The sequence below is a fragment of the Moschus berezovskii genome, chromosome 2, assembly GCF_049115385.1.
Source record: "Moschus berezovskii isolate FMDL1 chromosome 2, NW_MosBer_1.0, whole genome shotgun sequence".
NCBI classification, from domain to species: Eukaryota; Metazoa; Chordata; class Mammalia; order Artiodactyla; family Moschidae; genus Moschus; species Moschus berezovskii.
In genome coordinates, this window is record NC_142461.1 from 127,992,885 (window position 1) to 128,011,962 (window position 19,078).

At 36.6% G+C, this 19,078-nt stretch overlaps 1 protein-coding gene across 1 annotated transcript in view; it reads left to right on the plus strand.

Annotated features, from left to right (window-relative positions):
• The window catches only part of ZNF804A (zinc finger protein 804A), a 352,327-nt gene extending 346,070 nt beyond the window's left edge, over window positions 1–6,257 (plus strand). Inside the window, exons 3-4 of the mRNA XM_055397884.2 lie at window positions 1,181–1,311; window positions 3,017–6,257. Of these exons, the coding sequence (XP_055253859.2) occupies window positions 1,181–1,311; window positions 3,017–6,257 (3,372 nt within the window). The remainder of the gene's footprint in view (window positions 1–1,180; window positions 1,312–3,016) is intronic.
• Window positions 6,258–19,078: the final 12,821 nt, after the last annotated feature.

The following is a 19,078-nucleotide window of genomic DNA, read 5'->3' on the forward strand; positions in this document are numbered from 1 at the left end:
CTCTTTGGAGACCTAAATTGGAAGGAAATCCCCAAAAGAGGGGATATATGTATACATATGGCTGATTAATTTTCCTGCACAGTAGAAAGTGACACAATATTATAAAACAACTGTACTCTAATACACGTTTTTAAATGATGGAATCTATTACACATAACTAAAAAACACAAGCTAACTGGATTTGTTTTAAAAATTAGTTTGTTTTTTTTAAAGACTCCAACAGCTTCCCAGATGGTGCTAGTGGTAAAGAACTTGGCTCCCAATGCAGGAGTCATAAGAGATACAGGTTCGGTCCCTGAGTTGGGAAGATCCCCTGGAGGAAGACATGGCAACCCACTCTAGTATTCTTGCTTGGTGAAGCCCATGAACAGAGGAACCTGGGGGACTACAATCCATAGGGTGGCACAGAGTTGGACACGACTGAAGCAACTTAGCACATATCCACGCACAAGACTCCAACACTTCATCTGAATTAGGCAGAGAACCTTGGCAGGCAACAATCAATAAGCAAAGATAAGATTTCCAATTTATTAAGGCATAGGTATACCTTTTAATACTATGTAATGATGTGAGAGTTGGACTGTGAAGAAAGCTGAGCGCCGAAGAATTGATGCTTTTGAACTGTGGTGCTGGAGAAGACTCTTGAGAGTTCCTTGGACTGCGAGGAGAGCCAACCAGTCCATTCTAAAGGAGATCTATCCTGGGTGTTCACTGGAAGGACTGATGCTAAAGCTGAAACTGCAATACTTTGGCCACCTCATGCGACGAGTTGACTCACTGGAAAAGAGTCTGATGCTAGGAGGGATTGGGGGTGGGAGGAGACGGGGTCGACAGAGAATGGGATGGCTGGATGGCATCACCGACTCGATGGACGTGAGTTTGAGTGAACTCCGGGAGTTGGTGATGGACAGGGAGGCCTGGCGTGCTGTGATTCATGGGGTCGCAAAGAGTCGGACACGACTGAGCGACTGAACTGAACTGAACTGAATGATGTGTTTTGGCACTTTTTTTACAAGCCAAAAATGCAAGAACATTTTGTTAGAAGTAGATTGTCACAAATGCTGTACTTTCCTTAGATGAGATCAAAGATGATGCATTAGAAAATTTCAATAACAATAATAGTGACTTTGACATTACCATAGACTCAAATGCTATTAATCATTTTCATATTTTTTAATAGAGGCTCAAAGAACTGAAACAAAGGGAATTTGCTCGAAATGTAGCATCTAAGTCCAGGAAAGATGAAAGAAAACAGGAAAAGGCACTCCAACGCCTGCACAAGCTGGCCGAGCTAAGAAAGGAAACTGTATGGTGAGTGTGCAGTAAATGTTTTTTAAAACATGATGAAAAAAAAAGGAAATGAATAAAGGGCACAAATCTATTTATTTCTGTACCCAGAATAAGACAATCACATTTTCATAATTTTCTGTGGCCTGTGAACGGTAAATTGAATTTGAGATTTAGGCAAACACCTGTTTAATGCACACTTCAATAAAAAGACAAATTGCTACAATTTTACTTTCTAAAAATTAATTTTACATTATTTATCAAGTTGTGTTGATAGAAAGCTGTTCTATCTCTTAGTGAAATTCAAAACATTTGATTGAAGAAGAGATGTAAGAACCATCTCATAGCCCTTGTTATAAGTAGAGTTCTAAGAGGAAGTTATTTTTTAATTTAAAATTTGGAGAATTTTATTTGAAATTATCTTTAAGAATACATATGGAAGTATAAAGATAAATAGGGAATACTGATATATCAAAACGTTGTTTGAGATGTCAGATTTTAAAAGTCAAAATAAAGTGTAAATGTATCTTGAATCCTATAGTGAACTGTTAAAACCAAACATAGCTGCTATTCAATTATACCAACCAGGTATTTTTATTCTGTGTAGTAAAATGAAAAATCATACAAGTGCAAGTTTACATTTCAGACTATTATGGTACCTATGTAATTTAATGTCCTATAAGTAGCCTTTGCAAATGTAAAATATAATATTTTAAGAGAAATAGACTTGATAATAAGACATGTACAGAAGAAGCAAAACTTCTTATCTAAGCTACGTTTCTTAGCATACAGTACATATTTCACCTTACATACACACACACATTTTTCCCCATAATGTGGTGTCTCTAATGAGCTGCAAATTAATAATTAGTGGTGTTTCTTAATGTCATACAAGACAATGAACCAGTACATTGTGTTACAGTTTAAAGAAATAATTTGATTAAAAAATTTGAGACCATTTATTACCTCTCAGAAACTAACATTTTAGAAAAGCAGGGAAAATTCTGCACAGCATAATTCTCTTGGGGCAAAGATGATATTTAGTTAGTTCTTTGTTTATGTGCTGGACAGTATCGTTCTTTTATATAAAAACTCACTATTTATGGTATCCTGTGATGCTAAATAAATGGAAACCATAACCTATATTTATTCTATATAATGGTATAATGGATAACTTCAGAGTAATTTTTAAATATTAATAATGGCAGTTTCAAAAGACTTAAAGCTCTCATTAAGCATATCACCTAGTCTTGATAGACATTCAATGAACATTGGTTGAACTGTTGAACTGAATTTCCAGTCCTGTTTACATCATGACTGAAAGTTTTTCTTTTAACTTCCTTCATATTCTCCATATAAGATCAATGATATTAAGTATTTGTGAATTAAAAGTATTTTTAAGAGAATTCTGTATTCTAAAATGTCACTGAAAAAGCCATGGGGATAAAGAAACATTTTTAGTCTGGAAACACTGGCTGAAAGTCTTTGACTATTGCTGTTAATAGCTGTAAAAGTAACTTCAAGAGGTCATCTCCTGGTGATCCCAAACGATATCCAATAACTAAATTAAATTGTGATACTATGGAGGTCAATTGCACTACATGAATGTAATTATCTTACAAAGATTTAAGAACTTGAAAAAATCTTATGATGACATTTCTAAGATATAAATGCTTATTTTTGCTCAAAAGTGTCTTATTTGAAAACATATTTTTGTTTCTTTCTGTAGTGCTCCTGGAAGTGGTCCTATGTTCAAGTCAACGACTGTTACTGTGAGAGAAAATTGTAATGAAATTTCCCAAAGAGCTGTTGTGGATTCAGTTAACAACCAGGAAGATTTTAAATGCACTTTGATTCATGGCCAAGAGAAGGCTAAAGATGTTACCACTCTTGCTGCAGATCCAGAAAGCACAAAGAGTTATACAGCCAAAAATAACCAACTTGAAGATCAAGCCCAGGGGATTCACAGACACAAAATTGGCTTTTCTTTTGCATTTCCAAAGAAAGCATCCGTGAAACTGGAGTCCTCAGCTGCAGCCTTCTCTGAATACAATGATGATGCCTCTGCGGAAAAAGGATTTAGCAGAAAAAGTAGATTTGTCCCGGGTGCTTGTCATCTTCAACTATCTTCACCAACAGATGTGCTTTTGAATTCCGTGGAGAAAGCAAACTCTTTTCATCCACCAGAGGGAATGTGCACTGACAAAGAAACTGCTCAAACTCAAGAGATGAAAGAAGTTTCTAGTGAAAAAGATCCATTATTATTACCTCCATTTTGCCAATTTCAGCTCCCTTCATCATCTGATGCAGATAATTGTCAAACTTCAGTCCCTTTAGCAGATCAGATTTCACCAGAAGATGTTCTTATTAATGAAGACATACCTATAAATGGTAACACTTCTGAATTGCTAGGAAATAAATCCATAGTTCTTGATATGGCTAATGACAACATGTCTTTGCAGGTTACCACCAAGGAAACTGTTAAGGGCAATGTGACATCCATGATTGAAGTTGAAAATAAAAATCACGGTCTGGACATGTTGACTCCTGTAAATTCTGAAGAGGATAATATAACCTTACACACAAAAAAAGATTTATATAAAAGACCACGCGAGCCATTTATACCTGTACTTAACAAAGATGGATCTACAGTTCTTCAGTGGCCATCAGAAATGCTGACATACACCACCACTCAACCATCAATTTCCTATAGCTGTAATCCTCTCTGCTTTGACTTCAAGTCCACTAAATTAAACAATAAGCTAGATAAAAATAAGCTGCCCTTAAGTGATCTTTCTTCTCACCAGAAGGGAGAAGATATTTATAAGAACCCAGTTTTGGATTGCAAGGATACATCTGTGGCAGGACTCACTGATTATGAAATTGGAGGTAGGAGAAATGGACATTCCCAAGTCACTTCTCATTTGACATTTACTGTCTCCAATAGCTGTGATTCTGGGAAAAATGAGACTATTGGTCAGAGGTATAAAAATGTTTCCTATAGGATCAGAAAAACAAAAAAATATACTTTTACTAAAAATCAGATAAAGCCAGATCCTCTAGATGGGAAATACAACAAAATAAGATTGAAAAATACTCATGAATGCAGGTTCCATAAAAGTAGAAGAAAGAAAAAAAGAAAGTTATGTCACCATAATTATGGAGAGAAAACCAAAGAATCAGAAACTTGTTTCAAAATGGAAACAGAAAATAGTTACACTGATACAACTAGGAAAAATCTACTGGAAACAATTTCAGAAAAACAGTATTTAGCTGCAGAGCAACTATTGGACTCACAGCAATTACCTGATAAAAGGCCCAAATTGATGTCCATATACTTAAGTGAAAATGAAGAAACATGTAAAAGCTGGAACACTGAATATAATAATAATAATAATATTATTAGTTCTAAAAACTACTGTAAAAACAGCTCAGTTGTCTTAAATGGGCAATCCAATTCAACAATGATACATTCTGCAAAACATAATTTAACATACTCCAGGACATACTGTAGTTGGAAAGCTAAAATATCCAGCTGTAGTCATGATCACAGATGTCTAGTTCTTCAGAATGAAATGAAATGCATGAGTCAGAGCCAGGCTGTTAAAAGAGGTTATAATTCTGTCATTAATGAATCAGAAAGATGCCATCGAAAGCGTAGACAACATTCATACTCTTATTCTTCAGACGAAAGTTTAAATCGACAGAATTATCTACAAGAACAATTCTTGAAATCACGTCGTGCTTCTGCTCCTTGCAAACCTAAGAGGAAACAGAGGAGAAAAAGAAATAGATTCCACATGGGTTTTGAAGCTTTGGAACTCAAAGAGAAAACAGATTATCCCAAGAAAGGCAATTCTTCCTTACATCACCGGGATAAAATAATAAGTGAAGATGGAAAAGAGGAAGTAAAACCACAGGAAACTGCAGACGTCAGAAGGAACTCAGAACAACTAGACCAACTAGAAAATAAACTGGTTTTGCCCACCAGCAGTCCTCTTCCTTCTGAAACCAATGATGAAACTAAGCAGGTTGTATTGGAGACCACTTCCGGTGAACTGTCAGAGATTTCCAGTGAACCCACCACATCAGCCTATACAGTTAGTGCCCCAGCAAAAGAAGAAATGGACAGTACCTTGCTTGAACACAAAGAAAGAAGTGAGGATACAAGTGTCAATGAAAAGCAAATTCCTTTCAAGGTGCCTAATATTGAAAGGAACTTTAGACAGTCACAACCTAAATCATACCTTTGTCGTTATGAACTGGCTGAAGCCCTTCCACAAGGCAAGATGAACGAGGCATCAACTGAGTGGCTGTGTTTTAATTCAGGAATCCTTAACGCGCAACCACCATTGCCATTCAAAGAAGCACATGTCAGTGGCCATACCTTTGTAACAACAGAGCAGATCCTGGCTCCATTGGCTTTACCAGAACAGGCATTATTGATTCCGATAGAAAACCATGACAAATTCAAAAATCTACCATGCGAAGTATACCAGCACATCATACCGCCAAACATGCTGGCCAACAAGGTCAAGTTCACTTTTCCTCCAGCCGCCCTCGCACCCCCCAGCACACCTCTGCAGCCTTTGCCTTTGCAGCAGCCCCTGTGTTCTACCTCTGTCACTACTCTCCACCACACTGTTTTACAACAGCACGCGGCAGCTGCTGCAGCCGCAGCGGCAGCAGCAGCTGCAGGAACCTTTAAAGTGCTTCAACCACACCAACAGTTTTTGTCCCAGGTCCCAGCTCTCACCAGAACATCATTACCTCAGATCTCAGTAGGACCAGTAGGACCAAGGCTTTGTCCTGGGAGTCAGCCAACTTTTGTTGCTCCTCCTCAGATGCCAATCATCCCAGCTTCAGTCCTTCATCCCAGCCATCTGGCATTCCCACCTTTGCCCCATGCCCTCTTCCCTTCACTGCTCTCCCCCCACCCTACCGTCATCCCACTGCAGCCCCTGTTCTAGTCATCACCATGAGAGGGAAAGAAAATATCCATGTGAAAACTACTGCCATATGTGTTAATGCTCATTAAGTGGATAATAGCCTATTTAAATGGTGGAAATAAACTAGCTAAAATATGGCTTCATTGATATGAAATCACTTACTATAAGTGTAATGATGCAAATAAATTCTTAAGCTTCTGATATATAATATTATTAAGGCACTGAATAGTTTGAAAATCAATATAATCTATGCTGTATATCAAAATGATGTCTTAAGAGTATGTATAATGTATATAAAATATATTTATAGTACTGTAACTTATGTTGTAAAGTATGCCCTTCATTTTTTTTAATCTTTGTGTATTTGCACCTATTTAATGTTTAGACAAAGCTGATGGCACTATGTTTTGTACCATGTTCCTTGAAACTGTAAATTCAGTGAAAAATATCTCTTGCAATAAATTTTTGTTAAATATTTAAGTAAATCAAACCCTTGTTTTTAGTTGGCTTTCACGGGGGATTGTATAGTAACAATAGGTTTTGAATTTATGTCGTTTCCTCTGTTTATTGGCATCTCTGAACCTCAGAGGCTCAGCAAAGCATCTTTGCCACTCTATCGGTACTTATACTATAATACTGACTTTCAGAATAAGTATAACAAGTCTATTTGCTTTTCTGTTTTTCATAATGTTGCATATACTCAGAGTTTACTATATTTCATGAATGCTTGGTCTAGATAATGAGCCATGGAAATTCTTGTTAAAGTAATGTTAGTATTTGGTGGAGTGGAAGCAAATAACTACAATATGCAAAGTATTCTTCCCGGGACTATAAAACAGTACTAGTAGATAAGACATAGCAAGTAACCAATATAAGTTCTTATGACATTTTGTATGTCAAAAATTACCAAATGTATTGTGTTTATTTTTAATTATTGCAGGAAATATACATATATAAGAATGTTGGGATGGATTAAAGAACAAGTTTAATTAATCACTAACCACTGTATAACATCTTGCAAAGAATGGCACAAACACAACCTGGACATATTCTTAACTGAGAATCTGGAAATGGGAAAAGGAGTAAATAAATAGCTCTTCCTTCTGCAAATCTTTCTAGTAGACATGTTTCTGTCATATTTCCAAATCACCTAGGAACAGTTAGAAAGTCTTCACACTACCCTTCCAGATTCTGTTGTATTTTTAATGACCTCTGCATTTTCATTCACTAAAATGCTGCTTCTGTGTGTACTCAAGAATATAATTATTTAACAGAAAAATAGAGAATATCACATTTCCCATGACAGTTTTCTAACGTGTACCTGCCCCAGTGCATGCCACTTGTTAAGACAAAGTCTACATGCCTGATAGAGAAGATTCAACTCACTAAGTGCAAACAATGAAGGATTATGGTAGCCCATGCATTGGAGAAGGAAATGGCAACCCACTCCAGTATTCTTGCCTGGAGAATCCCAGGGACGGGGTAAGCTGCCATCTATGGGGTCACACAGGGTCAGACATGACTGAAGCGACTCAGCAGCAGCAGCAGCAACAACAATGAATCCAAGAAATAGAGAGGACAACTGAATCCGTCCAAAGGAAGAGCAATTTTTAAGTGATCCTGCACTGAAGAAATGCTATTTCTTAAGTTCGCTGTAAGAAGTGGGTTACCCTAAAAATATTTAGCACAAGCATATATTCCCATAGCAGAATAATATACTGAATTCTACTTTAACTAGAGAAATAAGAGAGAAAAAAATCTGTTGTCTATTTCCTTTATTACGTGCACTAATAATCATTGATTTAAAGGTTTTGCTGCAAAATGGTTGTGAAAGACTGTGTGATTGACAAATAAGAATGAAAAATAATGAGAAGAAATTTTATTTCAGACACTTTAAGATAACATGTTCTGTTTTTTCCCTAAGCAAAATATTTGAAACTGTCTTTGAAGATAATATATTAAGAGATGGGAATATCTACTGAGGAATGCTGACCCAGTTTGTTTTTAATAACAGAGCAGAATTGTTGCTTCTGTTGTTTAATATCAAACCAAGTGTTTCACTTCAAAATATGCAGACTTCCCCCTTCTTTCTGTCATCTTTTGACAATCATCCCACACATTCACCTCTTAACTTTTGTTCTTATTCTTTAATTCTGCTTCCCCCTGATCTTTTCCTTCTTTATGTCACTATATAAATCATTTGTATTTGTGTGGGTATCCTTTGCTTCTTTCTCCATTATCACCCTTTCAGTTTGTCTTCATTTCTGTTGCTCACTTATATTTATTTTTGTTAAAAAACACATTTAGGTAGTCTAAATTTAGTTGTAGCAGAATATATCTGTTTAGTTACTATATAATAGATATTTCTAGAAAGTTTGATGAGGAATGTTCTCACTTAAGACTAATTGAAACTAAACTTGCTAGACAAACTGATTTGTTTACATGGATACCAGTGACTGAACAAGAAAAGGATGTTAGTTGAGTATACTGAAGCCATTCTTACTACTAAGAATTCACTTAGATACTTGATATCTTTGATAAGATATTGCTTATATAGTCTGGGCATCTGTTATACTCTCAGGACTCAAAATGAACCTATGATGACACACTTGTTCATCTGTTCTGATAATACCAACTACACAATAAAGGGACTTATAAGCTGACTGAAGATCAGTCAGTAGCGGAGCAATTACACAGGTTTGTCAGGGTGGACTTGTCAAGCAGTGAAGCTATGAGAGGATCAACAGTCAAGCACATATCAGTGGTGTCAGGAGTCAGGTCAATATAGCAGCATTATTCTGGGAGTAAGTTTGAGCACTGTCTGATGGCTTGTCCATAAATCCTGGAGCTAAAATCCCAGTCCCATCCAAGTATAAATTATTATATATTCTATCTAATTGGGAAATTTTATTCTAACACCATCTCTTTTCATTTCATGCAAACATTTCATGCAAAAATGAAATGTTTTCATTTCACACAAATGAAATTTCACTTCATGCAAAGATGGGCACAATTAAGGACAGAAAAGGTGTGAACTGAAAAGAAGCAAAGGATATTTAGAGGTGGTAAGAATACACAGAAGAACTATACGAAAAACATCTTCATGACCCAGATAACAACAATGGTGTGTTCACTCACCTAGAACAAGACATCCTGGAATGAGAAGGCAACTGGGCCTTAGAAGCATCACTACGAACAAAGCTAGTGAAGGTAGTGGAATTCCAGTTGAGCTATTTCAAATCCTAAAGGATGATGCTGTGAAAGTGCTGCAATCAAAATGCCAGCAAATTTGGAAAACTCAGGAGGGGCCACAGGACTGGAAAATGTCAGTTTTCATTCCAATCGCAAAGAAAGGTAATGCCAAAGAGTGTTCAAACTACCACAAAATTGCACTCATCTCACATGCTGGCAAAGTAAATCTCAAAACTCTTCAAGCCAGGCTTCAACAGTACATGAACCATGAAATTCTACATGTTCAAGTTGGATTTAGAAAAGGGAGAGGAACCAGAGATCAAATTGCCAATATCTGTTGGATCATCGAAGAAGCACAAGAGTTCCAGAAAACCACCTACTTCTCCTTTATTGACTACACCAAAGGCTTTGACTGTGTGGATCACAACAAACTATAGAAAATTCTTAAAGAGATGGGAATACCACACCACCTGACCTGTCTCTTCAGAAATCTGTATGCAGGTCAAGAAGCAATAGTTAGAACTGGACTTGGAACAACAGACCGGTTCCAAATCAGGGAAGGGGTATGCCAAAGCTGTATATTGTCACCCTGTTTATTTAACTTACATGCAGAGTAAATCATGCAAAATAGTAGGCTGGATGAAGCACAACCTGGAATCGACATTGCCGGGAGAAATATCAATAACGTCAGATATGCAGATGACACCACCCTTATGGCAGAAAGTGAAGAAGAACTAAAAAGCCTCTTGATGAAAGAGGAAAGTGAAAAAGTTGGATTAAAACTCAATAGTCAGAAAAGTAAGATCATGGCATCTGATCTTATCACTTCATGGCAAATAGATGGGAAAACAGTGGAAAGTGTCAGACTTTCCTTTTGGGGGCTCCAAAATCACTGCAAATAGTGACTGTAGCCATGAAATTCAAAGATGCTTTTTCCTTGGAAGAAATCCTATAACCAACCCAGACAGCATATTAAAAAGCAGAGACATTACTTTGCCAACAAAAATCCATCTAATAAAAGCTATGGTTTTTCCAGTAGTCATGTATAGATGTGTGAGTTGGACTATAAAGAAAGCTGAGTGCCGAAGAATAGATTCTTTTGAACTGTGGTGTTGGAGAAGACTCTTGAAGGTCCCTTGGACTGCAAGGAGATCAAACCAGTCAATCTTAAAGGAAATCCGTCCTAAATATTCAATGGAAGGACTGATGCTAAAGCTAAAGTTCCAACACTTTGCCCACCTGATGTGAAGAACTGACTCATCTGTAAAGACCCTGATGCTGGGAAGGATTGAAGGTGGGTAGAGAAGAGGATGACAAAGGATGAGATGGTTGGATGGCATCACTGACTCGATGGACATGAGTCTTAGTAAGCTCTGGGAGTTGGTGATGGACAGGGAGGCCTGGCTTGTTGCAAGTTCATGGGTTCACCAAGAGTTGGACATACCTGAGTGACTGAACTGAACTGAACTGAACCAATCTCTTACTCTCTTATATCTGGTCTGCTATTTACAGGAATCAGTAATAGCATTTGTTATCGTAAAGAAAAATGATTTGGGATGTACTGAATAGACTAAAACCTTAACATGGAAAGTAATAAGTACTGTAGCCAAACAACAAAGAACTCACATGGCATGACAGGAAGGAAACAAGGAAACTCATCCACAACTGATCTCCCCCCCTCCTCTCTTTCAGATTTCTGCATATTAAGTGTTGAAGCCCTGTATAACATGTCCACAAGACATCTCAACCTACATATCTGCTATGTATTTTGAACCCATAACTTAAATCTATGATCTTCCATTATAGGTACCACTGAAACCTATTATTTGTCCTGTGTCCGAAAGTCTGTGAATGTTATTATAAAAAATAAAAACTGTTCCAAGTCAGAAGCCAGGGTGTTAGTACGCCCATGTAAAGTCAATCAATGAAGACTTTTGCTTCGTTTCCTTAAGTTTTTCTCAGATACTTCACTAGTATATTCTATATAGTTCTAGTCCTAGTAGTTCATAGCTGAATTGCTGAATTGCTTTTATAAATTAATGTCTCTTTTCCCAATTTCCCATTCATTCACTCTGTCCCCCATTGCTGCCAGGGCTCCATTTTTGGGCTTCTTGATGGCTCAGTGAGTAAAGAATTTGCCTGCAATGCAGGAGTCACAGGAGATATGGATTCAATCCCTGATTGGGAAGATCCCCTGGAGTAGGAAATGGCAACCCACTCCAGTATTCTTGCCTGAGAAGAGCTTTATGAACTACAGTCCACAAGGTCACACAGAGTCAGACACGACTGAGCACATGAGCACAGAAAAATCGTATCATGACTCTCCTCTACTTTGAAGGCTCTTCTGAGTTCTCAATTATTCTCAAGATAAACATCAAAGTTCTTAGCATGTCACAGAAAATCTATGGGGAAGCAGGTGCCAGCTTTCCTACTTAGCATTATCCATTCCAGGATTCATCTAGGCTAATCACTCTATTTTATTTACAATCATCTTCAAGTTTGTATGAGCATGTTCTGTTGTCCTGCAATGCCTTCCTGCCTTTCTTCACTCGGCTAACTACTAATGAGCAACTATTTGTATCAGTTCTTTTAAGGGATTCTTACCCAGATTTTGGCTGTCTCCAGGTGTTACCCTCCCATCATCTATCTTCACCTGGAATTTTTGTGCTCAAATATTGTTATGAAATATTCTCTCTTGAATATATTGTCTTGTTCTTGAAATCTACTGGATTAAGAGCTCCTTAAGTCCAAGTGCATTTGATGCATAGTGTACTCCGGGAGTTGGTGATGGACAGGGAGGCCTGGCGTGCTGTGATTCATGGGGTTGCGGAGAGTCGGACACGACTGAGTGACTGAACTGAACTGAAACACTCAATAAATTTCTTAAATGAGTTGGAAGAATGTAATTAAAAGCTATGCAGATTGTATTGCAAAGTTCCAGAACTGTTACCCATTTCTACTCCAAATTGGTCCTAAATCAGTCATAAGTTTAAATTAAAAAATATATTTACAAAATAATTGGGGTTTCAAAACACCACTTAGCATGAAGAACTTATTTCCAATGGAATTTTGAATTATTTAAAATAGAAGTAAGCAATCATGAAAGCATGACTTGAACACTCTTCCTACCCTTGGAAGAAAGCACAACCTTCTACGTAGTTTTCATTTTTCTATTTGTGCTTGTCACTAGACATTAGCATACCTTGTCAGACACAAAGCTAGATATTGGTATAAATAAATGAGAATATAACTACTACTCTGATATTCAAATTCAGTAAAAGAGGCAGACATGCAAAATCTTATATTGAGCTATCCAAAGTTTGCTCTTTCAATATTGATCTATCAAAATGTGTTGATTTATATTTACCAATGCCTTCCCCTCCACCTCCCGACTGTACCATATTTTCCATTTCTATTCTTGTTTTTACTTTTCTTCACCTCCGTTTATTTGCCTAGAGGAGCCACTGTCCTTAGGAGTAAAAGTTGCCTCCAGAGATGCTTTCTAATAAGCTGTTTACTTTCTCTTCCAAATAAAATGGTAAAGGTTTAAGGCTTACTTAGGTTATTAGTTGAGGTCCAAGTCTTGATTTAGAGGATTCAGTAAAAGGCCATGCCATTTGTTCTGAGGTGTTGCATACAACTAAAACCCAGCTCACCATCTGGCAGCCCTGTGGATGCTGTCCCCTTCCCCAGACCCAGCATGGGCTACATTGCCACAGAGAAAGCAACTATTTTTCCTTCACTCAAAGGCACCATTGCTCACTAAGCCAACTGCCTAGGGCAATATCCTTTTATTGATTCATGTGTACATGCCTTCTCAGTTGCAGAGTCAAGTCCAACTCTTTGCAACCCCATGGACTGTAGCCTGCCAGGTTCCTTGGTTCATGGGATTTTCTAGGCAAGCACAATGGATTGGGTTGCCATTTCCTTCTCTAGGGGATCTTCCCAACCTAGAGATTGAACCTACATCTCCTGCATTGGCAAGTGAATTCTTTACCACTGCACCACCTGGGATGGCCCTTTATTTATTCATAGAGCCGTCTTTTAGATTAGCACCTGCTCAGAGCTTTCAACATTTGGGAACATAGGCTATGGAACACACATGAGCCTGGAAGCTCCTGGTATAAAACTATAACAAGATTTTCTTTTCTTTTACTCTCCTAAAATCTTATTTTTAAGTAATCTATTTTCATTTTTTTACCCTTTTTGTGGTAATATTTTGAATATATTAGTTACATATTTCATAATATTTTCCTTTTTAGGATTCTGGTTTTAACTGCTATGTATAAACTTTTTATAAATTATTTCCTAACATTTTTATGGGGTATATTTTCTATTTATTTAATATATTCATGCTATTTAGAATATTATATAATATACTTTAATTTTAAGAAATAAGTCTCATTACATTCAGTGGAATTAGTCATAATTTGTGGTTTAGTATTATTACCTTCCATATCTAGTTTGCATCAATTCATGGGGTCGCAAAGAGTCAGACATGACTGAGCGACTGAACTGAACTGAACTGAACTGAACTGAAGACTATCTTAATCCCCTAATGGAATATTAATTTCACTTCATTCCTCAGTATATTTATTGATAGTATAGTCAGAAAGCATAAGTTCTCTGGGAAGTGTCTGCTGCTGCTAAGTCACTTCAGTTGTGTCTGACTCTGTGTGACCCCATAGACGTCCCTGGGATTCTCCAGGCAAGAACACTATGAATTAAAGGAGCTTTGATGACATGCCTTACATTAACCATTCAAGCTCTTCCAAAAGTTGTCTTATTCTCTTCAGGACATAATTCCTATAACCAGGAACTATACCCAGAACTGAATTTTTATTTTACTAACAAGAACTAGGATTAATGCTCTTGGAAACAGCTCATTTCATCTTGATTTATGGGCTTAGTTCAACAACTGGGCTTCTAACAGGAAAATCCTCTCAACACATAAACTTCTTGTTCTCTCTAATTAGTCCATGATCTCCTTTAGAATAAAACTAGATTAAAAAAAAAAAAGATATTGGAGAGTGCTTGCTTTACAATGGTGTGTTAGTTTCTGCTGCGCAGCAAAATGAATCAGCTCTACGTATATCCAAGAAAAGAGGGATATATGTGCATGCAAAACTAGATCTTAAGCTTGTTCCTAACTCTTATCAGCACTACATCATGTTCTGGTGTTTATCTATTTCTGTTATCCCAATTAATTCAACATTTTGTTGTTACCTAAACTTGATACCTGAACACTGTACCTTGATCATTCTAGTTGTGCTTGTTGAAGCAAACCTCTGTAATTGAGTAAATTATAGGGAGTCCAAAATGCTTATTGACTTACACATCATGTTCCCTTCTTTGTTGCAAATTCCAACATATTCTTGGTCTGAGCCTGTCCAAGTTGTACATTCAAGGAGAATGAATTTTTTAAAATCCAGCATTTCAATTGGGTTACTATTGTGGGCTATATTAAATTTGCCATATACTTTTGAAAACAACTAAGTTTCAAATTAATGCTTTGAATTTCAGCTAATGTGCTGATGTTTTTCAACTTAGTTTTAATCTAAATGATTTTACAAGTGGATATCACTTGAACTTATATAAGTTTGTAAGTCATTAATCTTCATATTAAAATGGTACACCTAAAACTAATTATAGATTTTATTAATTGGCTTTTATCTCTAGAAAAGCTGTACTGAAACTAAAGTGATAGAAATATTAATATGTTCTACTGAGATGAGAAATCTATTTTTTACTCTGAAATGCAGTTCTCCTGACCATGACCCTTGAGAAGACATACCATTTGATAGATAGTGTAAAACAGAATATTTTAAATACATTTTAAACTTTATCAATTTTAATCACATTTTTCACATCCAAAATTGCCATTGTGCTTGCTTATCTGCTTTTCTAATAGATAATAGTAGTTTGACACTATCTTTTTCAAATGCTAAACAAAGATTTATTTGTAAAATTGAAATCAGAGGGTTTCTCTAGTATTCAGATAATATAACATTGTTCTTTTAAATAGACAATCTTTGCCTAAATGTGCCAGCATAGAAAAGATTCTACAGAATGCTTTTGTATAATGACAAGTGTAGCTACTATTGTAGGGTAGCCATTAAAGCTCATTATAGCTATACTGTCAAGTTGTTAGAGTCCCCATCTATATAAACTGCAATCATAAGAGTAGAGATGCTTCTTCAGTGGCTATTAAAATAGCGTTTTAGATGGAGTATAAATATAATAGTCTACATGAAAGTAATACACTGCAGTATTTCTATACACAAATTTAAATTGAATCCACCTATAAACTCTGCTTTCCCTGCTTGGGGCTTCCATGGTAGCTCAGATGGTAAAGAATCTGCCTGCAATCCAGGAAACCCAGGTTTGATTCCTGAGTTGGGAAGATTCCCTGAAGAAGGAAATGGCAATCCATTCCAGTATTCTTACCTCAAGAATTTCATAGACAGATGAGCCCGATAGGCCACAGTTCATGGGGTCACAAAGAGTCGGACATGACAGAGTAACTAACACTCACTCATAAACTCTGAGCTCAGCGTTTAGTGAGGGAATGTATCTTTGGTTTTTAATCTCATGTTATTTTTTTTTTTTACTTTACATTATTGCATTGGTTTTGCCATACATTGACATGAATCTGCCCCGGGTGTACATAGGCTCCCCATCCTGAACCCTCTCCCAACTCCCTCCCCATCTCATCCCTCTGTTTCATCCCAGTACACCAGCCCTAAACATCCTGTATCACCCATCGAACCTGGACTGGCGATTTGTTTCACATATGATAATATACATGTTTCAATGCCATCCTCCCAAAACTCATGTTATTTTTTAATCAAGTTACTTGGAAACTTGGAAGCTCTGTACAGTACTGAATGTATTTCCCTTCCCTCTGGCCCCAGGCACATTGTACAGCATTTTAGTCACTCCCTGAAAGTCTTAGACATTGTCCCTTGGACAATGCTGCTCTCTCTTTTCAGTCACAGTCAAGAGGTTAAGTGGAACAGGCCACACTCATTCTATGTCATGCTCTCCTATCAAGCCTTCCAAGAAGAACACATGGAACTTTCTGAATGGAAATATTGGGGCATTTTAAAGGGGTGGAGGGGGTACAAAGTGAGAATGTAAATGTTAAAATCAAGTGCTGAATAGACTTTCCTTAGAAATAAATTCAGCTATTAACAAGAGGTTAATGTTTTAGTACATACTCAGGCTTTTTGCCCTCAGATATGCTGCATTCCTCTCAAACTCCCTTCAAATCTTCATCCTATTTTGAAAAACACTGTCATTCCTGCTTCAGCAAGGGCTACATTTTCTGAAGTTCAAATCATTCAGTTAGGGTTAGCACTCAGGGAGGGCACCAGCAGACCGTTTCAGCTGGTCATGATGGTCATCACTCCTAATTCCACAAGAACGCAGAGCTAGAGACATTGGTTCCAAACTCCAGGCCTAAGGATGAGTTTTACGTCTCCAGATATACATTGTGGAACACACACACACACACGCACGCATGCACGCACACACACACACATACCATACACCTTTCAAGAACTGCCTAATGGTTGCTGCCTGGAATTCCTGGATGTTGGTCCCTAAGCAAGATGCTATCCTCTTGTCTCCCCACAGTCACAATTAGGAGGTGAGAAGGGATATAATCTCAGATACATCAGGTGAAGATGGAAAAAATTTTCCTAACTCCTTGGAGAACTGTAAGATGCATTCCTTTTCCACGTTATCAATAAATCTCATGTTTCTTTAGGTCTTCCATGGAAAATGCCATGATAATTATTCTAGTAAATTATTGAATAAATAGCTAGTAAAGTTGCTTGTCTTCAGTATTGATCAGCAATGAGGGGGCTGACTAATTGATTTTTGCCTAATATAATTCCAGGCTGTGACCTCAGTATTCTTACTTTGAGATACTCCTTCAATTTAACTTGTTTAGGCTGACGTGTCTCTTATGATCACTTATATTCTAGGGCTCTACTAGGTGCTGGAGAGGCAGAGATAGAAAATAAAAAAACTTTCAATAAAGAGTTTAGAATTGAAAGGAGGAAGTAGGTAAGAAAATTGGCAATTTTAATATGATGGGCTGCATATATAATAAACATGATAAACAATATACTATGAAAGAGACTATGCCACATTAAGGAAACAAAAGAACAAAAAAGGATCTTTTTGCTAGATGAGGCTGAGAGATAAACAAAAGACAGATCATTAGGACTTTATAGTTGATATCAGCAAGACAAAGAAAGTTTCAAGCAGCAGCAAGCAAATAACATTGAAATGATATTCTAGCAGATAAATAACCTAGGGCGATTTAAGAGTTGACTTTATAGGGGAAGTTTTCGAAAAGAGTAAAAGAGAATTTAAAAATGAAATTTGAGTCTCAGGTCTGGTCCATTTGGCCAATGTGATCGTTTACCAATAATAAAAAGATAATACAAGAGTGGAAAAAAGTGTACAAAAGTTGGAGAGCTTAGCAGAAAGGAAAATAACATATTCAATTTTTTGATACATTAAATTTGAGACACCTAGAATATATACAAATTGAACTGTCTTGCAAATACATAAATATGTAGTAAAAATTCTCATATCTGAAATAATCAGAGCTGCTTTGTGGTCAGTTATTTGACTGAAGTGGAAAGCACAACATTATGGAATGGATGCACAATGGGACAGTCCAAACATCATATATTAATCCATTATCTTATTGGTATTAAATTCACCAATATTGTACTATAAGCCCAAGGACTTTTTCTGAATATTTTTTCTACCCATTGAAGTTATGAAGTCATCTTTTCTTCTATAAGTAAAGTGTTAGTTGCTCAGTCATGTCCAACTCTTTGTGATCCCATGAACTGTAATCTGCCAGGCTCCTCTGTCCATGGGATTTCAGGCAAGTGTTCTTGTCTCAGGCAAGAACACTAGAGTGGGTAGCCATTCCCTTCTCCAGGGGATCTTCCCAACCCAGGGATTGAACTGGGTCTCCTGTGTTGCAGGCAGATTCTTTACTGTCTGAACCACCAGGGAAACATCCATTGTAAACTTTGTACTTTAGTTAATAATAGTATATCAATATTGATTCATCAATTGTAACAAAAACACCCCACTAATGCATGCTGTTAATAATTGGGAATTGTGTGATAGTGAAGAGATCTGTATGAAAACTCTCTGTATCAACTGCTCAATTTTTCTGTAATTATTAAACTGCTTTATAAAAAGTCCATTAATTAAGTACAGACACACACAAGCACACCACACATACCTTTACAACTAATTTAGCATGTGATATTGGACAAATCTCTCTTAACTGCAATTTACTTGTCAATAAACTTGGATTGTTAAAACAGATTTCATATGAAGATTAATTTAAAATGTAAGAATGTTAAATATATCAATGTAATATAAAAGAATATTACTGAACTTCAGTTAATATTAATTCACTCCATACATGTCCACATACTTATTACACACATTTATCTCTATCACGGAGAATTTATTCAACTAAAAGTTACCATACCAAAAATAAAAAGCTCAATTTCATAAGATACAAACAATAAGGAAGATTTATTATCTCATAAAGCAGAATTAACATGGATAAGAATTGGTCACCATAAAAAAATGGCTATTGGATA